The sequence below is a fragment of the Prionailurus bengalensis genome, chromosome A2, assembly GCF_016509475.1.
Source record: "Prionailurus bengalensis isolate Pbe53 chromosome A2, Fcat_Pben_1.1_paternal_pri, whole genome shotgun sequence".
Taxonomy (NCBI): domain Eukaryota; kingdom Metazoa; phylum Chordata; class Mammalia; order Carnivora; family Felidae; genus Prionailurus; species Prionailurus bengalensis.
Genome location: NC_057348.1, coordinates 97,793,838 through 97,820,697, shown reverse-complemented (window position 1 = coordinate 97,820,697; position 26,860 = coordinate 97,793,838). Strand labels below are relative to the sequence as shown.

The 26,860-nt window shown below is 36.8% G+C and overlaps 1 protein-coding gene across 13 annotated transcripts in view; it reads right to left on the bottom strand.

Annotated features, from left to right (window-relative positions):
* The window catches only part of PPP1R9A (protein phosphatase 1 regulatory subunit 9A), a 320,221-nt gene that overhangs the window by 19,926 nt on the left and 273,435 nt on the right, over nucleotides 1–26,860 (bottom strand). For 10 of the 13 annotated variants that reach the window (XM_043588903.1, XM_043588901.1, XM_043588909.1 and 7 more), the window contains 2 exons: nucleotides 13,052–13,209; nucleotides 12,249–12,546 (listed from right to left, as the gene is read on the bottom strand). In XM_043588903.1, the coding sequence (XP_043444838.1) occupies nucleotides 12,249–12,546; nucleotides 13,052–13,209 (456 nt within the window). The remainder of the gene's footprint in view (nucleotides 1–12,248; nucleotides 12,547–13,051; nucleotides 13,210–26,860) is intronic. The other 3 variants (XM_043588911.1, XM_043588912.1, XM_043588913.1) reach the window with 1 other exon arrangement.

Here is a 26,860-nt window from a genome sequence, read left to right as displayed (position 1 = left end):
ACCCCAATTCCAAAGTATAAAAGAAAATAATGTATGCCTTTTTTTTTTTTAAGCCAGAGGAAACACAGCTATGTTGAGGAACATTCAGTTAAGCCAGGAGAGGTCCTGCTGGACAGAAGCCCAACACTCATCACAAAGAGTTTTGGCTTCAGATATATTGGAATGAACAAAGTAAGCAAGAATAAACACTATCAAATAATTCTTTTTTTTAAGTTTATTTATTTTGAGAGAGAGAGAGAGCATGCAAGTGGGGGAGAGGCAGAAAGAAAGGGAGGGAGAGAATCCCAAGCAAGCCCTGTGCTGTCAGCACAGAGCCCAACATGGGGCTTGATCTCACGAACCTCGAGATCATGACCTAAACTGAAATCAAGAGTCAGACCCTTAACCAACTGAGCCACGCAGGCACCCGTAATTCTTTACATTCAAAGAAGGGGACTGATATGACTTTCCTTTTGTTCCTTCTCTGGCTTCAACTCTGTTTCAAATGTCCAGGCTCTGGGGGCACTTGGGTGGCTCAGTTGGTTAAGTGTTGACTCTTGATTTCAGCTTAGGTCATGATGTCACAGTTCATGAGATAGAGTCTCATGTTGGGCTCCATGCTGACAGTACAGAGCCTGCTTGGGATTCTCTCTCTCCCTCTGTCTCTATCCCACCCCACCTCATGCACAAGGGCGCACATGAGCCCTCTCTCTCTCTCTCAAAATAAATAAATAAATAAATACACTTTAAAAAGAAATAATGCCTGGGCTCTGTGCTTCATACCTTTCCTGCCTTTGGGTTTTGGTGCCTTCTGACAGGAACCCAGACCACTTCCCCTATTTCTCCCAAGTCCAGTACAGAAAGTCAGGCCTGAGAGTCTGGGAGATTCAGGGAGAAAGTGAGAGTCAAAGCCTTCCTTTCTGGTCTCTCCCTTGCTAATGGCCTGTGGCCAGTTCTGGAACTGAGGAGGGCAGATCATGGGGGAGACTTTTTAAGCTGGGGCTCAGCTATAAAACATTTATATCTTTGAAAGGCTTCTCTTAGAAGCTGGGTTGGAGCACTTGGCTGGCCTCCTATGATGAGGAAGATGCCAAAATTTCCTCAGTGTTTGAAGCTGAATGATCTTTGCCTCTTTGAGTTATGCTGGCTCTCAAGGGCAGCAGCTGCTGGGGGATGGGAATACTCAAAATGATGCCAAAAACCAATCAGAGGAGAGGCTTTGAGAATGGCGTTCAATGTCAAATATAAGAGCTAGATTCCATGGGTGGCATTTATTCCTCCTTAAACATAGTAGATAATTCATAAGGTTCTATCTGGAACTATTTAGCAAAGGATGTTGTTCAGTGTTAAGTTTTAGCACATCCAGTCATCTGAGATGACTAACAAAGGGTGTTTTAAATTTGATGCATATTGGTGTGTGTGTGAAACTACTCTTTCCTAATTGTCTGTTGGTGTCTGTCTCTATCTTTGTAAAATTAAAAATATTCCAGCAATTTTCTGGTATGGAGTATAGACAGAAAAGTGCTCCTACAGAAGTGTTTAATTAACCTTGCTAATTAATTTTGCTTATAGTTGTATTTCAGGAGAAATTTCTAAACACACACACACAACATGAAGTGCACACACAGTTTTTATTTAGGAGTCTACATTCAAAGCTCTTAAAGAAGCACAAGATGTTTACAAACTCTCAAGATTTTTAGGAATGAGCTCTTAATATTTTTAATGATCCTTAGATTACAATAATTCCTTGGAATGTACTTAATGGAACAGAAGAGTCAGAGATATGTCCACATCAAAATCCACTTCTTGTCTCAAATATTTATTATGAATATTTGCATCATCACCCAGGGTAACAGGATTAAATAGCCACAGATATGAGATATACACATAAAGAAACTCCACAGTCATGGCACAAATACCTTCTGAGGTGATTTTGCTAATGGACATAGAATTTTTAAAAAGTAGGATTTCGATTTTCTTAATAGAAGCCAAAGGAAAAAAAAAGGTGCCAGATTCCTTCAGATCAATCCTAAGGTGACTCTTAATGGCTAGGACTGTGCAAAGTTTAAAAGGAGACTGCCTAATTACTTTCTGAATTAGAGGTAGCTGGGAGATGTTTTAATGAGTAGTGAGAGGACCAGATGAGACGATGTACATGGAAACATTCTGTAACCTATTAGTGTTCCAGTTATTTGGGCATCTTGGGACTAAAAGCCTGATTCTGCCCATTACAGAGCCTGCTGCTAGGCAACCTCATGTCATTATCTCACACATTTGCCAAACTGTGTTCCAAGGAACACTTAAATGAAGGCTTTCACAAGGCTGAAGAGGCAAGATTAAGTAATAATGCACTTCCCTGTTTTAAATCAATCAAATACATCTTTAATGCCTATTAGGACTTCCAGTCTACATAAAACCAACACTGGATTGGCTGGATTTCAGGAAAAGAAAAAAAAAAGCAATTTTGTTTTTGTTTATTGATTCAGGTTTACGTAAAATTTCCATCAGGCTTTTTGAAATCTCTCCAATACTACCTTCAAGAGCAATCGGAAGTCTGAGCCCTCAGGTTGGGCACGGCAGCTTTACACTTTGGCAACCCTGCCTTCATTCTTAAAGGTAGTAAATGATCTCCCCATAGCTACATGCTAAGGCCTTTCTTTCTTGTCTTGTGCTGCATTCTCCTTCCTCTCACTGCAGTCAGAGTCCTGACTCCCTCTTCCTTTCCTCTGGGGACTCCCAAAGCTGCTCCTCCAGACCAGCTTCTCTCCTGACCTTCTTTATTAAAAAAAAAAAAAAAAAAAAAAAAGAGTTCATTATCTTCCTCCCATAATATTTCTGATTCCTTATTTTCTATTGATGACAGGGCCATATTTTCGGAGGCTAGAAACCCTGTGATCAGTTTTGTCCTCCTCACTTTCTTCCCCTGTGTCTGGGCAACTTACACTTCAGGGGTTCTTGCATGGCCCTTTTCTGCCATTGTCTATTGTTCCTCTTTAGAGGTTATCCCTCCCAGGGTCTCCTGACTCATCTTGCCCACACCTAATGTCTTTTCCTTTTTATCCCTCTGTTCAAACATCTGTGGTTGCCTAGTAATATAGAGACGTATCTACAGCACTTAAATCCTACAGCTAATGATTTAACCTTCCTGTTCAATTTAATTGCAATCATCTACACTGCATAAACAAACTGCTTCAGGCAGGCTGGGGCAGCCCCATTCCTTTCAAGCCATCTCCTGTGTGCCTGTCTCTGCTAATGCCACTGCCCTGCCTTATCTGCCTTCCTTTCCCATCCTTCCCCTCACCCCACCCAAATAGTTCAATGCTCACTCTAATTGTACATTCCTTGTCACGTCTTATTTACCAATCTCAGCTAGATGTAACCTGGCCCCTCCTCTCACCAATGATAAAATTTATAATTTCTACATGTATAAGAGCCTAATGCATTATATCAATAATAAATGAATCCTGTAAAGATTTTGCAAAGCCAGGTTCTACTTGCCAGGACATTAATTCAGCCAACTTTTTTTAAAGTTTATTTTATTTATTTTTTTTTTGGAGGGACGGATAGAGAGAGAGAATCCTAAGCAGGCTCTGCACTGTCAGTGTGGAGCCCCCGAACCATGGGATCATGACCTGAGCCAAAATCAAGAGTTGGACACCTCACATACTGAACCACCCAGGCACCCCAATTCAGCAAATATTTTTGAAGGCATGTTCTGTGTCAGGCAATATGCTAACAGGCCTATATACACTTTGAATAATAACCTCTAGAAATCACAAGTAGAAAACTGATAGTGCTTAATTTATTCTTTTTAACCTTATCTGAACAAAAGCCCATTGTTATGGAAGTTTAGAGACCAAAATGTTATTATTAGGCTACTCAAAGAATGAGCATGAGAAAAATATTTTCATGCTTTCTACTGTCATATAACTTGTTTTACAAATCTCTGCAAATAATCTTATACTTCCTCTTGCTTTAACTGAAGTGGGGATAGATGTTTATCATTTATCTAGTTACAATGGGGACTCTCTATACCCTATTTTCCACTGAGGTCCCTCAAATACAACAAAGTGATGATTTGTGAATGTGGTGTTGACATAATTTAGAAAACATCCAACTTCAATTCATTGTTCAATAATTCCAGCACGTTGTTAGCCTTGAAACTGTAGTGAAATACAGCTACAACTTAATTATTACCTTGCAGTAAATTAATAGACCAAACATAACGGCATATTACTTAAAAAAAAATCTAGCTAAATGGCAACCAGAGACTAAGATATTTTCAGAGTTTATACAGCAATGATGAGTAGAAGCACATAAAGGCCCAGACCAGGGGTCTAGCTTTTTCTGTAAAGGGCCAGATAGCAAAAATTTTAGGTTTTGGGCTATACAGTATTTGTCACAAATGCTCAACTCTGCTTATTGTAGCATCAGAGTAGGCAGTATATAGCCAAATGAGTATGGCTGTGTTCCAACAAGACTTTATTTATAAAAACAGGTAGGGACCAGATTTGGTTTGATAACCTGCATTGGTTATCTGGAGAGGCATGCCTGTTAATTTATTCAAGAAACTTATGAAGCATCAATTATATGCCACACTCTTTGATGGGGGCCAAGAACATAAAGATGAAAAAGATGAATGAGAAAACTGGCTTATCCTTGACAACTAGGTTACTTATCATACACAAAGTGATAGAGGCACAGGTAACAGTGTGAAAATTTCTGTGGGATCAGAGAGAAGTGAATAATTCACTGTGCCCGGAAATGGGGAGAGTATACTAAGAGTCCACTAAAGGAGGTGAGATTTAATCTGGGTTTGAAGAAGAACACAATTTCCCAGGATTAGAGAGTTACGTAAGAATGTAGACCTGAGGTCTTGCCGAACCTCATTCTAGTTCTTTTTCTGATGAGCCAATGAGTTGTAAGAACCTCACATGTGAACACACACACACACACACACACACACACACACACACGGAGGGAAATTGGGTTAACCATACCTAACCTCTGTTGAGTTCAGCTCTAAATAGATTAGTCTTATATTGCAAGGGACTTAAGAATTTTACAGAATGTTATTCCTCAAATTGGATTTTGAGGACAACAAAGGTAGATCCCACTCTGATAATCCACATTGTATCAGCCCCTGCAATGTCATAACATTTTAATGATACTGAGGTCCGTTTCTTGGGAAGTGGGGAGGGAGAGTCCTGGAGGGACACAAAAATGCTTAAGTAACAGTGGCGCTGCGGTGAAATAGGCCATTCATCAGTCAGCCTAGTCTAATGAGCATATTCCGTATACACATCCAGTTAACTTTACTCTCATTTTATGCTCACTGAGCAACTTTCTGATTTATGAACCTACCAAGCAGGGGAGAGAGAACAGAACATATGAATAATGTTGGTTATTATGTCAGCTGTACCTCCCAAAGTAAATCAGAAAATTAGTATTCTGGTCTAGAAATAAGTGTTTTCTAAGCTAGAACAGCAAGAATCAGTCACTCTGAACTTGATTAAATCTGAATGTGTTATTAAGTTTCTGGACTTAGAAAGCTGAAGACTAGACCTTTGACTTTCAAGGTACCAACTGGTAATAGGCTGAGAGTCAGCTGACTGATGGTCTCTTTGACATCTTTCCAGGTATAACAGAGCCTGAGAGGGGAAGGCAGGAGAGAATAGGGCCTTCCCAGTCACTGAAGGTGACGATTGTGGGGTGTCAGAGACAGGATCTGTCATAACACAAACTAATAATAAGATCGCTATCTCTCTATCTCTATCTCTATCTCTATCTCTATCTCTATCTCTATCTCTATCTCGTCTGCAAACTCCTTGAGGGAAAAGACGGAATCTTGTTAATTATTGTAATTCAGCTGTTAGCACAATGCCTGACACAGAGTAGCTGCTCAATAACTATTTGTTTAATAAACACATAAATGAATGGATGAATGTCAATGAACACAGAAGGTTGGAAATTTTTTATCAGGGGAACAAAAAAATGTGACTCACCGCTTTTATCTGCTCATAGTATCTAACAGTGGTTATTGTACTAGTAACTGACTATTTATAAAATTACTACTCAATCAAAGTTCAATGAACTGCTTCTTCCTTGTTATGCAGAAGCACCTTCAGCCCAGGAAGGCTTCAGGGGAAGCCCAAGTACTTGGCCTCTGGAGAAGAAGCTACCCACCTCCCATCTTGTTTCCTGAGCTGAGAGCTTAATCCCAAAGAAGAGAGAGCAGCAGACCAGGGAGGCATTCGGGAAAGGATGGAATTCTCACATTTTAATCCTACATTACTGCTAGTGGACTGTGGAGCACAATCTAAATCCATGTTCTCCTCCTCCCATCTGAAAGGAAACATCTGCTGAGTTCAAAGAATCATAATAAGTTAGAAATAAAAGAGAGAAATAATCTAAATAATATTTAGCCACAAAAAAATTTAGGAGTCATATTTCATGTGTGAGTGATCCATACTCCCTGACTATAATGTAAGTTCTTACAGATAACCAGTGATGTCTGATAAACAGTAGACCAAAAGTATTAACCTATTGCTCCAAAATATATGCGTCTGCTGTTTTGTCTTCTTATGGTCTTCAATTACGGTCTGTATGCAGTTTTCTAAAGAGATGGTATTGCCACAAGTGTGTATCTGTAAAAGTGCCATTATAATCCACAGTTTAAGTTAATTAGTGAGAGTTTTTGAAGTCTTTCTTTTGAAAGTAGGCCAAAATCACCATGCAAGCCCTCCACCAACTTGAGAACTACCTTTGATGATGAATTAGCAGGATCGACCTATTTTTTTTTGCCTCTACTGGTATTTTTTTACTTTCTAGGTACTCCATTTTTTTACCCCAAAACTTCTAGAAGAGCTGTGCTTAGGACTAGTCTGTGGAAGATAATTCTAGCAATCGATAGGTTCAGGAAAGGAAACAAAGGAGGAAAATATCAGGAAAAAAGCTCTGGTGCTTACCAAGAGTTATAACAGATTGAGCCTCCCAAATCAAATGTATTTCTATGTTCATGATGTATTTTTAGAAAGATTACAATTTTTGATTTGGGAGAGACAGATGAGTATGCACTTTTCAAAAACGTGGTGATGTACAATGACACCTGCAATGTATCCCACACCACGGCTGACATTGGTTGGTGGAATTCTTTAAAAGTTTTGGCAATCCGATGGGTATTTAATTTAAATGATCGTTTCTCTGATCATCTTTTTCTATAAGTCATGTGAATTTTCTCTCCAAGAAACTATTTCTTTTGCCTATTTTTGACCTTTCAAGAACTCTTTGAAGGTAACTGTGTATTAACGTCTATCAATTAACTTTCTATATGGGATCTTTTATTATGCATATTGACTACTGTAACCAAGAATATTTATAAGATAGTTGTGGAGTATAAAGAAAAACCAATTAAAAAACACCCATTTCATTTATTCCCCCCCGCCACCTAGTTTATACTTATGAATTATGTCCTTCAGTTCCTGGACACTCCCCACCAAGTAACTGACTTTGTCATTCCCACTTATAACCTCCACATTTTGTTAATATCTCTAAGTAATCCACTAATTTTTTTTAGCATTATAGAAATAAAATCATAGGTATTCTGTAATACCTATGGTATTAGGTCCCTTGCAATATAAGACCTTGCAATATAATACCTATGGTATTTGGTTTATCCTCTCAATGTCTTGTTCCAGAGACTCAGCCCTGGTATTATGTTTCGGTGTGGTTTATTCAAATTTTCCTTGCTGCACAGATTCATCATATGAATATACTATAGTTCATTTAACTTTTCTTACTAGTGATTATTCCAGTACTTACCAGTTTTCAGGTTTTCTCAGGTTTTGTTATCACACAGTAGGGCTGCTCTGAATACTCTTGTACATGATTCTTAGTAGGCAAGTGTAGGCTATATAAACCCTGGCTGGGTCATAGGGCATGCACATTTTCAACTTCACTAGGTAAATGCCAAATGGTTTCCAAAGAGTTTGCCTCAGTTTACATTCCACCAGCACTATTTAGTCTCTGGTTGTTTCACACATTTTCCAGTATTTGGTAACATCAGACTTTTAATTTTTTTTTTTTTTTTCAACGTTTATTTATTTTTGGGACAGAGAGAGACAGAGCATGAATGGGGGAGGAGCAGAGAGAGAGGGAGACACAGAATCGGAAACAGGCTCCAGGCTCTGAGCCATCAGCCCAGAGCCTGACGCGGGGCTCGAACTCACGAACCGCGAGATCGTGACCTGGCTGAAGTCGGACGCTTAACCGACTGCGCCACCCAGGCGCCCAACATCAGACTTTTAATATTTATGGCAATCTGGTAGGTATAAAATGGTATCTCATCTGGTTTATTTCATACTTTCCTGATTACTAATACCATTGAACAACTTTCATACATATCTTGGCCTTTTGGTTTTCATTTTCTAAGAAATGCCTGTTCAGGACATTATATATTTTCTCTTGTGTTATTTCTTTCTTAGTGATTTATACAAGTTATTTATATAATCTAGATACTACTTCTACATTAGTTACACAGGCAGCAAATATCTTCTCCAATTTTGTGGGATTCTTTGTTATATCTTTGAGAAATAGAAGTTCCTAATTTTACTATCATCTGATGTTATTAATCTTTTATATATGTTTCCCCTCCCCTTTGTATATTGTTTAAGAAATCTTTCCCTACCCTTAAGTCACAAAAATATTCCATACAGATTTTTTAAAAGTTTTATGGTTTGGGGGCACCTGCATGGCTCAGTTGCCATGTGTCCAACGCCTTGATCTTGGCTCAGGTCACGATCTCATGGTTCGTGGGTTCGAACTCCATGCTGGGTGCTGCACTGACAGTGCAGATCCTGTTGGGATTCTTTGTCTCCCTCTGTCTCTGCCTCTCCCTGCTTTCTCTCTCTCAAAAATAAATCAACATTTAAAAAATCTCTTTAATAGTTTTAAAGTTTGCCATTTTCCACTTATTTTCCAGTTAAGTCTTAAATCCACCTTGAATGAATTTTTTTGCAAGGTATGAGATGAGGGGGTCTAATATAATTTTTAAAAATATGGATAACCAATTGTCCCAGAAAAACTCATGAAAAACTCTATTCTTTCTCCACTGATCCACCCTTCTTTATGCAGTTTTCATAAAATAACTTCATATATATCTGAAATGTGTATCTGTGTGTAATCTGCTTCTATGCTCTTTATTCTATTCTTGAATCTGTTTGTAAACCTCTGTACAAATAATATGCATAATGAATCCTGTGGCTTTTTAATAATTCCAGGTATCAGGTAAGCCAGGATCTTCCACTTCATTCTTCTTCAAGAGTCTCAGGTATTCTGGCCTTTTTTCCTTTCTTATAAATTTAGGATCAGCTTATCACGTTCCACAAAATGTCTACTGTTCTAAATCTTTATATCAGTATAGACAAAAATGATCTATCTTTCTGCCACTCAATTTTTTTTCAAAAGATAAAAAGTTTTTAGAGTGGATAAATGTATACCCACCATATATCCTCCAATTTCCATTTACTACACATTGCTTTATCAGATAGCCTCTAGTCATCCATTAATCCATTAATTTTCAAATGCATTTCAAAGTAAGTTGAAGACACTTCAACCTTACACACATCAAGGTACTGATTTTGTATATTTATTTTATATCTGGCCACTTAATCTTCTAGATGCATATTCATATAATCTTTAAATAAAGATACTTTTGTTTTCTCTGTTGCAATTTTATACTGATTATTTGATGTTCTGTTCTTCCTGCAACTAGAAAATTCTCAAAAACAGACTTGAAAATCGTGATGATGGTTGGCACTCATGTCTTATTCCTAACTTTCGTGCAAATGATTTAAGATTCACTCTTTAGTGACTGATCACTGGTAAGTAACCAATCATATTCAGAAATGTTTTTCTAATTCCATTTTTACTGTAACAAGTTTTTACTGAAAATGTCTGACGAATTACATCAAATTCTTCTCAACTTCTATTAATGTTATAACACTTTACCTTTCCTTTGTTGTACGATGATTTACAGTTAGATCTTCTAATGTTTAAATATTCTTACATTTTCAGAATCAATGCTACCTGATTGTGGAAATATAATTAACTTGCACTCCTATATTCAATTGATTAGCATCATATTTAAAAGGAATCAACATGCATAAGATTTCCTTTTTCCACACAGTCTTTACTGGTTTTTAGGACTCCAGCTATTTAAATAAATGAAAAACACCCTACCTGGAATAACATAGCATAAAATAGAGCCTATGTATTTTTTTTTTTATAGGTTAAGTAGAATTCAGTTATAAAACCACCTGGGTCTGGTGACTTTCTAAATGGAAACTTTTGTGAAAACATATTTCATATTTCTGTGACTATTAGTTTATCCAAGTTTTCTTTTTAGACCAATTGGAGTAGACCAATTTTGTAGGAAACTCCATTTCCTCTAGATTTTCTTTAAAAAAAGTTTTTTAATGCTTATTTATTTTTGAGAGAGAGACAGACAGAGCATGAGCGGGGAAGGGGCAGAGAGAGAGGGAGGCACAGAATCCAAAACAGCTCCAGGCTCTGAGCTGTCAGCACAGAGCCCTACGTAGGGCTAGAACCTGCAAACCTTGAGATCATGACCTCAGCTGAAGTCAGGCACTGAACCAACTGAGCCACCCAGGTGCCCCTCTCTAGATTTTTAAATGTACTGAGTTTGCATACTACCTTTAAAAATAATTTTTAAAATCTTTGTATCTCCTTTCTTTTTTCCAATGCTATTTTGTTTGTTTGTCTATATTTTTCTTAATGTGTCATTCCAAAGGACTATTCACCTTTAGCTGGAATAATTTACACTTGTACTATATTTTTGTGGGGAGAGGGGGGGTTAAGAATAGGCTTTTCATTTCAATAAAAATTAAATTCTGCTTATATCTTTTACCCTCTCCTTTCTTTTTCTGTTTTTTGGTTGCTCTGTTCCTATTATTTTGAATGTTTATTTTATTTATTTTCAGTCTTTATTTTTAATAATAAAGGAGTTTAAAGCTATACATTTTTCTCTGAATACAATATACTCTGACTACCAATTCAACTTTCGAAAATGTACTCTACAGAAATAAAAGCATCAGTATACAAGAATATACGGGTGCTTGTTATAACTTTTTTTTACAGTGGTAAGCAAACAAGTAAATATACAAAAAGAAATCTTCCAGAATACAGCCTAAACGTCCATCAATATTAAAATGGTTGCCTAGGTTATATTATAGGCTCACTACAGAAAATTCTCTTGTCATTGAAATTTGTGTATGTTGCACTAGGCTGATGTTCTGAAAATACTATTATATGTAAAATAAAACTGCAGTCATGTGATTTGTATGATTCATTTTTGTGAACAAAAGCATACAAAACAAAATGCAAACATACCAAAAAGTGCTTTTGTTTTTATATCTACATACACACACACACACACACACACACACACACGCACACACACGCATATATATACATAATATATACTTATGTGTATTTCTGATGTGAAAGATAATATGACCAAATTTACTTGGTTACTGTAAAGGGGCACATCAGACACAGTAGGAAAAGAATGAACCTATTCTTTATACATCTCTGCATCATGTAACTTGTTTAACGAGAATTCGTTACTTCTACTTCTATAAATTAAAACAACAAATGTCTATTGGCATGACTGAAATTTTGGTGTTAATTCTAGGAGCCTATTTTAAAATTTAATTGATTAATCGCCCTCCATTATAGCTTTCCTGTCATAATTTTTGCAATATAAATCACTACTGTGGAGATTTCTTCTAAATAAAAACCAATTAATGGCTTAAAACCTATAACTGCTTTCAGCTTCATATATCTATGTACATATGTATATGTGTATGTATATATATATTTTTACATATATATTACATACACATATATTTTTTTCCAGTGTATGTTAATGTTTATTGAAACTCCAGGCTGCTATTCTACAAAATCTCTAGTAGGCTTCCTGAAGAATTTCCTTCAATAATAAACTTATGGAGAGCTGTAGAAGTAAAAACACTAACCAGGCAGGAAAAAAAAATTAAATAAACAAGTAAGTAAGTAAATAAACAAATAGGAGAGCCATGGGCTCTTATCCCACAACAGCAATATTAGTTATTAGCTGTAAGAAGACAAAGGGCTTATGACTATGAGAAAAAAAGCCATCCTTATACTGCACAAATCAAGGTGTTAGTTAAGTCAGACAAAAGCAAAAACAACAAAAAAATCAACCGTACCTTTCTCTTGTGATATTTGCTTGACTGTGGCTTGATGGTGGCAAGGAGATTCTTCCGTATCGTGATCAGATTTTGAAGGAGAGGAGAGTGAAGTGTCTCCCCACGTAGAGGAGGAAGGCTCCTGTTCTGGGTGCAGCGGTCCTCCTTGAAATTCAGTTATGTGGTCAGACGAGAAGGGCACACTGCCTGCCACTGGAGTGAGGGATGGAGCACCAGAATCTGATTCTGGAGAAGTTCTCAAACCCTTGGGCAGAAGTGATTTGGTAATGTGCGTGTGGTTATAGAAACTGTTTGAAGGCTGTTGGTATAAGAGATTATAAAGGAGGTTATGCCGCTGAACATCAGCTCCATGTAATACTTACTTTGAAATCAGACCAAACTCTTTTAGTAAATCCCTTGAAAACCAATGTTTGTTGGTTGGTTTACAGATGAGACTGCATAGTTTACAACAATTCATCACATTACCATTGTGGCTAACACAGATCCTAAGACATACAGAAACAGTTACTTGTACATTATTTCCCACTAGGTGAAACCAACAGCTGAATATAAAAGCACCATCACGAATATGACAAAATGGGTAATGCCCTTGGGGTAGTTCATTGAATGAGTACAGACAGAATTTGAATTACAACAATATAACGAGTTGAGTAAGAATTTAGGAGACAAAGCAGTGAACTATTCCAGCTGTTTCCATCTAGGGCATAGAATCTGGTTGCAGAAAAATCATTACCTTCAATAAGCTGTAGGAACAAGGATACAGCTCAGCACTGCAAAGTCAGAAATTGGTCAAAGGTGCTCACCTTTCGTTCCAGACTGTCTTCCCCATCTGTTGAACTGACACTATCATAGAGTCGTGTCCTAGAGGGCCTCTGGCGTCTGTTCTTCACAGAGAGCTGGGCTCGGGTTTTCAGTGCTTTTGAATCCAGGCGCTCTGTTTCGGGGACTGCCTCATTCAAGTCTAAGAGAAGAATATTGCAAAATAACCAGTGAGGGAAACCTTTGGACAGGATTGACAAAGAGACCACAGATGCTGATAACAAAATCTCAAGGTAATCAGTAATACTAGGCAAAATATAGGTGACAACCATGCCGGCCTGATACCCTGCAGGTAAGAAATAAATCAGTGAGGTTTTGGAGAAATGTACAAAGCATAATGGAAGAAACAAACACCAAAGATGACCAAGGCAACCAAAAGATCTAACATCCAAAGAGCCAGCATGATCCTCTGTGGGCCAACTCACCACCTCTAATCTTGCTGCCTGGAGTCCAAGTCAGGACTCAAAGTTACCATCTTTTTAAATTTTTTAAAAAAAATTTAATGTTTATTTATTTTTGAAAGAGAGAGAGGACAGAGCATGAGCAGGGGAGGGGCAGTGAGGGAGCGAGACAGAATCCGAAACAGGCTGCTATCACAGAGCCCAACGCGGGGCCCGAACTCACAAACCGTGAGATCATGACCTTAGCCAAAGTAGGACGCTCAACCGACTGAGCCACCCAGGTGCCCCTCAAAGCCACCATTATAAAGGGCGCCTGGGTGGCGCAGTCGGTTAAGCGTCCGACTTCAGCCAGGTCACGATCTCACGGTCCGTGAGTTCGAGCCCCGCGTCGGGCTCTGGGCTGATGGCTCAGAGCCTGGAGCCTGTTTCTGATTCTGTGTCTCCCTCTCTTTCTGCCCCTCGCCCGTTCATGCTCTGTCTCTCTCTGTCCCAAAAATAAATAAACGTTGAAAAAAAAAAATAAAAATAAAGGGGAGGAGGAAATGTCACCCATCCATCAATCTATGTAGGCACTGGCTGAGGAAAAACTCTTCTCTGGTTGAATTTATCTGGAATGTTATTGCTCCTTAGAAATAATGTAGTTTGCTCATCCATCCTTTTTTATCTTTTTAGAGTGGCAGTCATTAAATGAAGTCATAATGTTCACAGAATTAATAATTAAGTGCTTCTGGATTTAAATTATTAAAAATAAAGCAAATAACTGAGTTGTAGAAAATTAATATGTACTGGAATTAATGGAATAACACAGTTTCTTACAGTAGCATTACCTGAGGCAATTCCTTTTCATAGTACTAGCATGAAGGTGTACTCTAAATATAGTATAAGACCAAAACAAGGAAGCATCTCAGGATATACCTCTCTTACATGTGGAATTTAGCATCTGGCATATGGTTCTAACAAATAATATTAAACCTATTTTTCCTAGGAGATACATCCTTTGAATGACAATATTTATAGAAGGTTCTGACTTTTCATTTCCTGTATTTGAAAGAAAAGTGAATATTCAGAAAAGTCAGATCATTCAGGTATATACAAAGGACAGCTAAATATTTTCTAATTAGTAGTCTATTGTTTACATGTCAATGAAGAAAAAATAATCTCCTTGATCACTTTAATTTCTTCCTTTCAATAGAATCTAAACTTACAGCTGCTGATTAAGAGTTCATTAGTTGTGATAATTGGGAGATAATCAACCTTACAAGCTCTTGTTTACATATAAAACATGGAAACACCACCCAGATGAAAGCAACAATATAATTAGATATATCGGCGTACAAGCACGTTTCACAGTTTATCTATCTCATATTTGGACTGTACCTTCTATGACAACAAAGCACAGTCACACACACCAGCTCATGTGTTCTTCACAACAGCCCTACACAAAAGAGCAGCCGAGGATGTTTATTTTGTCCTCTCCTGTAGTCGAGAGACCTTGAGTAACTTGCCCTCTTCTGCGTGGCTAGTTGATGGATGAGCAGCCAAGATTTTTCTAGTTTTTTGACCCCCAGGCTACTACCCTGTGCCCTCCAAATTCAGCTAGTGTTGAACAAGCTACGAGAAAAAGATTTTATTTAATGTTCAGTGTTTTGGGGTTGTAAAATCACATAAAACATGACTAATCTAGGAAATTCATCTCTCCAATTGGCTACATATGAAATATTATTATTAATCTTCCACATATGTGTTAAGAAAGCATAAAAAGGAGGACATGTTGAAAGCTAAGGAAAAAAATCATTTCTCAGATGATTTATTTGGTTGGTTTAATAATAGCTTTAGTTACTTGGTGACAGGAAGACCCAAGGAGGAAGCTCATTCTAAATGTAAAAATGGCTGTAAAATGGCTCCCTCTGCAATAGAATCCCGGCCCGGGAGCACCCAACATAGCACCCACCATCTAGGACTGCAATAGCTGCCCCATCGGTAGGTACTGAACAAAGAAAGTAAGGGAACATGAAAGCTACTTAGCAGGGTTTAGAGTGTAGAGAATTTATTCTGGGGCTTCTGGCTCCTTTACTATTCAGCAATTTGCCTGGCACTGGTATCAGACAACTCCCAGATAGCAATCTGGAATATCTGCTTTAATGTCAGCTAGCACTGACTAGGTGCAAACTATTGGAATTACATCTGTTAAAGATGAAGTTAGCTGGAAAAACCGTGCCTTATGTCCATTATCCAAGTGGCCAACAAACGCCTGCATCCAATTAATTTTTGAGGACCTGAAAACAAAGGTCTTGGGGTCACTTTATAACAGTGATTCATGAATTACAAATCAGCAATTTATATTTCATTCTAAGCACACATTTTTTTGAAGTAAAGAATCAGAAAAAATGGGATGGAATGGAGAACTTTCACTTCAACAGCTTTTATGCCAGCAGAAAGCTGGAGAGAAAGTGGTCGAGAGGAAGCAACTACTAAAGACATCACTAACATCCCCCTTAAGAGTATTAGAAGAGGTATGTGGAACAGAAGGAAAATGTGTACAGGACTTATGTGGCTGGGTAACTAGAAACTAGCTTTGGCTACCATGTCATATAAGAACCAGAATATTACAACTCAGAAGAAACTTAGGGATTCTAGCCCAGTCTTCTTTCCCAGATCAGAAATCCAGGTTCAAAGGTTACTAACTTGTTTACTAACTGCATCACACAATTAATCTGTGGAAGAGACTGGATAGAGCTCAGCCCTCAGAAGCCTCTCCTCCTTCTGGAAGGTCACTTTCCAGTCTGAAAGTAAACTTCACAAGTAATCTTTTGCCTTCATCGAACTGTTTAGTCTTGCTTTATGTTCCAAACAAAAATACAAGTCAAGGGCTAACTCTGCAAATTTCCATAAGTATATAATATCGAAGGAAGAAAAAAAACCTGAGGGATTTTATTTGGCTTTGTATATATCCATGGAATAAAATTCTTACATCAAAAAATTAGCTGTCAGTTTTGCGGATGGAGCCGTGGCCAAAGAAATCCAACTGGTTCAACGTTTTCTAAGTTACACGCTCCTGAATGCAAGGTCTTAGGTGGCTGCATTCTCTCATGGTTTGTCACTCTCTGCAGAGACCTTAATCAATAACGTAACACTGCTTTTATAATCCCAAGACCCTGGGTCCTTCCTCTACCTCTTCTCTCTAATCTATCGAGTTCTGTCCATAAGAATCAGAGGAAAATTTCCTTTTCATCTCTCTTTTTCTGTCTATCCTTTTTTCAGATCCTCTAGTCTCTTAAAAAAAAAAAAGCCTATCTCTGACTCAAATGCAGCTAGAAATACAAAAAAAGAGCAAACTCAAATGGATTAATAAATATAGACAAATACAGACAATATATGAAGAGGTTAACCATAAAGCGTGGGAAGGACTCCACCTCAATATACCTGCATTTTAAGACTAGTTTCAATATTGCTTCAAATTGGATCCTTTAAAAGGATTTAATGGATTTGATTATGATTTTAGCAGCTGTTATGAAAAATGTTCTGTGAAATTAGGATGTTATATATCATATTACACAGTGATTGGTTCCCTACAGTAATGCCATGAGTCATTCAGTTTTTTCACTAGATTGACGTTATTTTTGACGTAAATGGAATGCTGCCCACAGATCAGATATAGATGGCAAGGGAAGGAGGGGAACGGAGCAGCCTGATGATGGGGTCTGCTCTGCATTCTTACGTGCATTCTTCTCCTCAAAAAAAGAGCTACCTTTGACTATCACACATAACGCTATTATCAGCTACAATGCTGAACATCATGAAACACTTGGTGGCATTTTAAAACTTGAACAGTATATGCATATCACTCACAGTCACTCCAAGATCGTAAAAGATGGGCCCATGGGGCTTGGGGTTGATCCACACTGCATTCAGAGGTAGGCTTATGTGTCTCAGGTGCTGTGAAACAGTTACCAGGAGAGTGATCTGGAGTTAGTCTTCTTTGAACAGAATCCAGAACCGTGGCTCTCTGGCACCGAATTGGGCAATTTCCCTAACCTCTCTGTCCCTCAGAATCCCAAAGTGCAAAATGGGCATGATAATAACATAACAATAATAATTGCGTTGTTATGAGAACTAAATGCATTAATAGATATGCCGGTGCTTGGAAAAGGGACTGCTACACAAACACTCAATAAATGTATTTTACTGGCATGGAAAGGCTAGCAAGATACCCTTACATGACTAAAGCAAGTTGTAGAACAATATGTACATTCATATTAAGTACTTTAAACAGAACAACATAAAATAATTTTCCAGTGGTAAATATATGCATATGATTTAACTGAAAAAGAACTGTTAAAATACACTTCATACTGATGATGGTGGTTACCTCCAAAGAAGGTGTTAGATTTGGAGAGCTTGGTAAATACGTAATTTAATCTTATTTGTAAATGTTAAAATGTTTGGTATCATATGTATTTTTTGCATTTATATATTACTTACACATTTAAAATTAGTAAAAAAACCCCACACATTCATTTTTTATACACATCTTAATTCCATTCTAATTTTTTTTAAGTTTATTTGTTTATTTTGAGAGAGGGCAAGAGAACGTGAGTGGGCTAGGGGCAGAGAGAGGAGGCAGACAGAATCCCAAGCAGGCTCCCTGTTGTCAACACAGAGCCCGATATGGGGCTCAAACTCATCAATGGTGAGACCATGACCTGAGCCAAATTCAAGAGTTGGACACCTAACTGACTGAGCCACCCAGGTGCCCCATCTTCATTCCATTCTAATCTGAGAGCTCTAGTGTTTCAGGACTGAATATTCCCAGATGTTGTTATTAGCCCAGGAAACTTTGTCAAAATCTGGGCGATTATCAGCTTGCCCTGTGTGAGAAGGCTGGTCTTTAACGACATCTATGGAGACTGTTTGCCCGCATTGCTCCTTTACTAACCGCCAGATGATTTGGCCGGATGAAGGCCCTGTGGCTTAGCTTCCAGTTGCTACTTTGTTTTAGTATTGCACAGGGGAAGATGTATTGAATCGGATATGGTAATTTGAGACCAAGTTACAAGACCAACTTCATCTCTTATGACAGCACTTTACTTAAGAACCCACCCATGGCCAACTCTCACCCCGGACTCTATTAATTTAGTTGCTTTCCTTATAGTTGCCTAAAAGTTGATAAATTTTACACCCCAAGTACTATTTATGAAATTTTAGGAAGCTTATTTCTTCCAGTTTCAGAACAAGTAGTAGAAGATTAACACTGTTTCTTAATCTATTAAGTAGGTCCGAGTTTACTGTTGTATCAACTGTACATTTCATTTGCTGATGTTTGAAAAATATTAAAGAATTACTTTTTTATACAGGTCATCTGTGTGACCTTTGAAACATAATAACTGAGTTATCTGTTTTAGTTTAATGCTTCTCCAGTGCAGTCTGATATCCAACTTTACCTTCTTCAGCTTATAGTTAACTTAGTTAGCTCCCTGTTCTCAAGAGGGCAGAGAAGTCTAAATTCTGTTGCCCCTGACTCCTTAGTAATGTCACTAGACTGCCCATAGAGATAGTGGCTATAATTCAGAAAAACAAAACAAAGCAAAAAAAAAAAAAAAAAAAGCACCACCACCAACTATGTGAGATAACCTAAATCCCATCAAATATCATCTGCAACTCTTATAAGAGTCATTGATTCCGAGACTATGAAAGGATCCAGAATTTATATTTAGATAACAAGAAAAGGCATTAAATATCTTAGGATTCCTTTACTGTCAAACATCTTTAGAATCCAATAGAAAAGTACTAAAATTCAAAGAACTGTAAAATTTAATCCAATGGGCAAACTGGTTGGAACTGAGGCCTTCTGTGAGTAGAACCATGAGGTCATGTGCATTAAGCTGGGTCTAGGAAGGTGGGACATGTAAATGTCCTCTTCTTGAAATTACAGCATCTTTGACATAGCAACAATAAACAAGCTTCTGTGTTCTCACAGGGTGTATTACAAAAATCTAACCAGTTTTCTCAGTCAAAAATCTCTGGATATACTTAGTAATCCCAAGCATGCTACATAGGCAACACCTCCCCCCAATTATATATCACGATATAATAGTTTCCTTGATTAATATAAGAATTCAGATCTTATGCCTTTGGTAGGAAATAACCTCAATTACTTGAAATGACAGTTGTTGGCTTCCTTAATGGGAAAGTATCTTTCAACTACAGGAAGACTAATTGCGTACAGCATTAGAAGGTTTAAGAAAACTCAAAGGTTATGCTACTTGTAAGTATAATGTAACAGATGCATGAGAATTTAAGTACTTGCAAAGACTCTCAGTCACTAAGAACAGTAGTTAAAAAGGAAATCAAACGTAACAAATTTGTAAATGCAATTTAAAATGTTTATAGGTGTTTAATTAGATAAGTTTATAAACAGGAACTAAATATTATTCAAAGATCCCTTAGTGATTTGCAAACCAAATTAAAAAACTTAAGGAACTAGATTTTTGATAATGTAGCTTGAATAAATCAAACATTAATTGTAAAACCAAAATAAATATCCAAGTGACTTTCTGGATGGTCATAAGGCCTTTACCATCATCACAAAACTCACAGGCAATAGGGTTTTCCACGTACCGACGTTCTAATGTTTCTTAAGCTTCCTCATATGTCACATTTCCTGTAGGTTCTCAGACATAATTAGTGTACAGTATTGAGAGAGAAAATTATTTCATGTCCACTGGAGTTCAGTCTTGACATCAGTGTCCTGCCTTAACAGAAAAAAAACCCTAAGGATTTTATAACTGCTGAAACAATACGGCTGGACGTTGTTCACAGCCATACACGCAAGATAATCTTCTGGTCCTAATTCCAGAAATCTCTGTTCATTGTTTCGTTTTAATTTTAAAGATGCTGTGACACCCTGATTAAGCACGTCTCCCTCTTGGCTGGTAGATGGCTTAAGTGAAATCTGTGGCCCCCCCTGAACAAACCACAGGAGCCCACCAGCATGCACTGTATACATAAACCACTCGGGCAGCATATTCTTTTGCATCCTCCCATCTGGACTTCCCAGGCTGTTTTTCACAGTTATTTTTACCTCAGCATAACTGTACAGTATCTTCCAGTCTATGTGATGAGAATTTCATGGTGAACCAGAGCACTGTCTATAAAATGTAAGAAACACTTCAGGATACAACTATCTTGTCAAGTTTCCTTGAAAAGGTGCTATATCTTACATTTGAGTTAAAACTATCATGGGGCACCTGGATGGCTCAGTCGGTTGAGCGGCAGACTTCGGTTCAGTTCATGATCTCACAGTACATGAGTTCGAGCTCTGCATCGGGATCTGTGCTGACAGCTCAGGGCCTGGAACCTACTTTGGATTCTGTGTGTGTGTGTGTGTGTGTGTGTGTGACTGTGTGTGTGCGCGCATGTCTCTGCCCCTCCCATGCTTGCTTGCTTTGTGTCTCTGGGGGGGGGGGGAATGAATAAACGTTAAAAAATAAACAAAACAAAATGGTCTTTACTTCCAGAAGATCATAATCTACCCTATAGTTTGATTCCAAGCAAACAAAATCTAAAAGTCAAAATATAAAGCAGTCTGCTTTTCCTACAATGGATAGAAAACTACTAAGCTTAAGCTCTGACAAAATAACTTGTTTTCTATCAAAACAACTTCAGATATCTTCTAGTACGAATGCATACCTCACTGGATTGAAGGGTCTGGTGACTTCTGTGAACTTATAGAGAGGCGGTGAGAAATAGGAACCAAGGAGAGTTGTCATTTTGCAACTGAATACCTCCTTCTGAATGCCTCCTTGATTTGGCAACAAAAGTCTTAATGACTTACACAAAGACAGATGCAAAACTTGCAAAAAACTAGACAGGCAATTTAGGTGCTTTGCTTTTTGATTAAGAGAACAGATTTTGGCTCTAATGATATGCCAGAAAACAATCAATAAGTATTGATTTCTCATTCATTTGGCTTGTTCATTAAAATTTTCCATAGTGATTTACCGGGAATGTTCACTCTTTAATTAGTGCAACTCAATAATATTTCATGGTCAAAATTATTTATCATGGATTAAAAGTTGCTGAAAATGATTTGTTCAGGAAAAATGAAAATGATGAAAGTTTACCAAGAAATTATATCTGTATGCATGATAAAAACAAGCTTGAATCCACTCCAGAATTCTCTCCTGCTCCAATTTAGAACTAAACAATGTGACAGCATGGAATAATTACCTCATTGCTCTGTATCTAATGCTCTTGTAGAAGACACTCCTGATAATGTAGTGCAAGCATTCACTTTCCTTTTAATGACTTTCCATTTAATGAATTCTGGCTTTAATCATGCCTTTAACCTTATTTTAAAATCCTGGGTTCCAATGCTAAAAGTGAATGCTTAATGTACTCTCGGACTCTGTTAGAAAATAAATCAAATGTGGTAGGGGTCTAGCCCGGATTCATATCCACAGGTATCTGAAACGAGCCACTAACATTGAGGGCTCAGGGAAAGGCAAAAAGGACAAAGACAACATATGATTACAGCCTCAGGATAAAATGATTTCTTGGAGGAGTCCAGTGACCTTAGGAACCTCCTTATTGTTGTAAATGTCTGCTTGGTGTTGGCTTTTTCCCCCTTATTAAGCCTTAAATTTTATAAGTCCCCAAAAATCTTTTGTGGTTTTCCTCATTCTTCCCTTTCAATTATGCTACTTAAAAAGTTCTCCTTTAAAATATCTTATTTACATAAAAATTATACCATATATGTAAGTCATATAGAAAAAGAAGGAAAAAGACACCCATGTTCCTACCATCAAGCCTAAAAAATAAAATTAGTATTTTTGAAGCCCTCTCTATGCCTCATTTCTAGTTGTAGCCCCTGTTTTTTCTCCTAGTTATTTCACAAAAGTATTTCACTGATTGAGCCACCCAGGCACCCCTGTCTTTTGGTACACATTGCAAGAACTTCTGAAAGCATATATACATGTAGAAGTAAACTTAGTGGGCCACAGACTTGGCATACCTTCCATTTTACTGGATGATACCAAACTGCTTTAGCAAAATAGTTGTATGAGTTTTCTTTTGTGCTGGCTATCACATATTACCGTGAAATTTTATATTTGCAAATCATTGTATTTAAAAAAAAATTTTTTTAACGTTTATTTATTTTTGAGAAAGGGAGAGACAGAGCATGAACAGGGGAGGGTCAGAGAGAGGGAGACACAGAATCTGAAGCAGGCTCCAGGCTCTGAGCTGTCAGCACAGAGCCCGACGCGGGGCTAGAACTCACGGACCGCAAGATCATGACCTGAGCCGAAGTCAGACGCTCAACCGACTGAGCCACCCAGGCACCCCGCAAATCATTTTATTTTTTACTAATGAGATTGAATGCTTACCAAAGTCTACTTTTCTTTTTTTGTGAATTGATTGCTTATGTATTTGTCCATTTTTCTTTTATGTTAGTTGTGTTTTCCTATGATCATTGTGAGTTCTAAGGATATTCTGGATAACACTCTTTTCCTTAAATGGGCTACAAATATATTCTCTCATTTTCTGGCATCTCTTTCCATGTTCTTTATAAAGATACTATAGTGTCTTTCAATGATCAGGTTTTCTTAATATAACTGTGGTCAAATTAATAAATTTTTCTTATGATTTGGAATTTTTGTGTTTTAAATCATATACACATTCTCCTACATTTTCTTCAAAAAGTTTGAAATACTGCCTTTCATATTTGAGACTTTAATCCATTTGGAATCTATTTCATGAATGATAGGAGGTTGGATCCAATTTTATTTTTTTTCCATGTAAATGGTCGATATTCTCAGCACCATTTATTAGTCCATCCTTTCCCCACTATTCTTCAGTGTCAGTTCTACATTAGTCTCAAATTGTCATGAATGGGTCAGTTTCTGGACTCTACTCTGTTGTACTGATCTATTTGTCAATTACTGAGACTACACCACTACCTTAATCACTTTTACTTTATAATGAATCTCAGCATCTGAGAGAACAAGCTCCCTCACACTATCCTTCCTCAAGTATATCCTGATTATTCTGGGCCAGGCTCTTCCTCCATACACATTTTAGAAACAATTCACCAGGGCGCCTGGGTGCCTCAGTCAGTTAAGCAGCTCAGATCATGATCTTGCGGTTCATGAGTTCGAGTCCTGCGTCAGGCTCCTTGCTGACAGCTCAGAGCCTGGAGCCTGCTTAGGATTCTGTGTCTCCCTCTCTCTCTGCCCCTCCCCTGCTCACACTCTGTCTGTTTCTCTCTCTTTCAAGAATGAATAAATGTTAAAAAAAATTAAAAAAAAAAACTTGCCAAGTTCCAAACATCAAAAACAAAGCCCTGTTCAAATTCTCAACAGAACTGAATGAAACCTATAGGTTAATATGGCATTATGGCATGTTTACAATATTGAGGTTTCCTAACTCTTCCAATTTATATAGGTCTTCTTGAATGTCTTATCGTGGGTCTTGAGCTTCTTTTGCTAAATTTATACCGGCTACCTTATACTTTTTGTTGCTATTTTAAATGGCTTGTACAAAAATAACATTTTCTGTTTGTTAGAATTAACGGATATATATAATGATTCTTGGAGGCATCCATCCTGCTAAACTCTTATTAATTCTAAAAATCTGCATTCTTGAACATTTTTTATGTATTCAATTTTATTATCAGTGAATAATAATAATTATGCTTCTTTCTTTTTATTCCTTATATCTTTTACTTCTTTTGCTTGTCTGGTACTTACTAGGACAACACTGAATACAAGAGGTCATAGTACATTAAGCAGTGAAATGTTAACAGTATTCTTAATTTTTTTAAAGGAAATTCTTGATTTTAACATTTCACCACTTAATCTGATGCTTGATAGACTTGTTAGCTTCACATATCAAGTTAAGAAAGTTCTAGTTTAATAAACTTTTGTATTTCTAGTTTAATAAACTTTTGATCATGAATAAATGTTCAACTTCATTAAATGTCTTCATCTAAGAAGATGATTATGTATGTTTCTCCTCTAAATACATTATATCTAAATATATACATTATATCTAAATATATACATTATATCTAAATACATTATATCTAAATATATACATTATATCTAAATATATACATTATATATAAATGTATATAAAATACATTTCTGGATTCAGTATTTATCTCTGTGAATAAGTAGGGTGTTTGTTTGTTTGTTTAATGATGAGAATCCTGGCCAGCTAGTGGGTGTTTACTCTGCTTACCTTAGAGTAGAAAAGGAACTCTATTCCAGAACAAAACTGTGTTACACAGCTTAAGTCTTATAAAAATATATTAACCCCATCTACAGCTTAACTGTTTGTTAAATATACAGACCTGTAATCCATTAGTTACATAGAAAACCATACCCTAGGCATTTGCCAAGGTGTATAAACTCTAACTTATTGCCACTCAGTATTTATTAAAAGCTCATTTAAGAACTACAACACCTGTAGTGTATAAAAAGAATTTAAAAAACCCCAAACCCCAACTTTTTGAAGAATTTTATTAACTCTTTACTCAGTAATGCAGGTCACACTCCAACTGCAGAAGACTTTTTTTTTTTTTTAATTCTAGTATAATTAACATACAGTGTTATATTAGTTTCAGGTGTTATGAAAGATATTTTTTTTATATCCAATTGCAGTAGGGACTCATTCCCCTAAAAAATAATTGTTAGGACTTCACATGGAACCAATAAATGGATTGTTTTTAATAAAATAAGGAAGGACTAGCAATACAGCTGGCAAATATCAAATATTCAAATTTAAAATACTGGTTATAAGGGAGAGTCACCAATATTCTTTCGTGTTCATAAATTCTGTCATTTAAGAGAATGTTTTTAATCACACCAATAAAGTCTGAGGATTAAAAAAAGAATCAGTTGAACGGGAAAAATATTAATGAATATTCAGGATACGTTCTTCTGCAAATATTCTAAACTATATCTGTAGGTATCCACAAAAAGAAGAAAAGTTAATATAAGAAAAGAGTAAATTGGAGAAAAACATCCACACTTGACTAACCCAAAAGAAAGCAAGAAAGCAGATAAAAATAACAAGGATGTTTTTGTTAGATTACAAACAAATAGTAAGAGCTTAGATTTAAACTCAACATATAAGTAAATAAATAACAACTTTCTAAATGCATCTTAAAAATAAAGAATTGGGAAAATTTAAAGAGATTGAGAAATTATAATAAAAAAACCCAACTATATGCTGTTTACAAAAGATACTGAAAGTACACAGTAGAAGAAAATGATATACCATACAAACACTAACCAAAAGACAGCTGATATAGCTCTTTAAATATAAGACAAATAGATATTAAAGTGAATTACCAAAAATAGAGACATTCTCTGAAGATCAAAGGTCAATCTGCCAAAGAAGACACGACAATTCTAAAGTGTATGTACCTACTAACACCATCTCAAACGTATAAAGCAAAACTGACAAAACCAAAAGAAACCAAAACAATTATAGGGTGAGATTTTTTTTAACATTCTCTCTCAGTAATACATTCTAGAAGTTTTAAACATGGTTACTAAATTTGTCTGATATACATGAAAGAGCACCTGAGCACCAAACTAGATTAACAGCTAAGTACTGTCATGTCTTATTCATCCTCTCCCCAATAATTTAAATTAGTTTTACACAACACTACATTATATATTTGTGTGATGCCATTAGTCTAACGTTGAAGGCCACTGTGTGAAAATGTCCTAATAACAATCACCAATTAAGGATGTTATTATATTAATATCTCTTTTGCTCCAAATCATGTATTATTTGTGCTAATAGTTGTACTTCACTTAAGCAGATGGTTTGTTTTATCTTAGGAACACTGTGAATGATGTAATGAACAAAGGTTTCCCCCTTTCCTTCTGACAACTAGAAAGCTGAGAGCCAGGTAAAAGGCCTTGCCTCAGAAATACTATAAGCATGGTATAAATACTTGCAGTATTTCTGGTTCCACTCTTTCCTCACGCTTATTGTTCTTTCTTATCTTGCCACTATCAATTTATCCAATCCTGTCATATACAGGTGTCTCCCCAAGTTACTTCTAGACAATATATGAATGAATGAAGTATAAGGATAAAAACACATGGGTAAAAAAGGTAGATAGTCTTAATGGCATCTGGTTACCTGGCTCTTCCTGATAAAGACTTTATTTAAATCAGAGTAAATTTCAAAGAAGTGATTTAATTCAGAGAAATCAGATTCCATGCAAACCAATAAGCTAACCGCTGTTTCACAATAAGCAAATATATGTGGGTGGGGCCTGATGATCAGAGAATTGACTGGCTTGAATATCTAAGCAGGCTCAGAGTTCCACTGACATGTCCACAAGGCCTAGGTTTCAGACCAAGTGTCCTG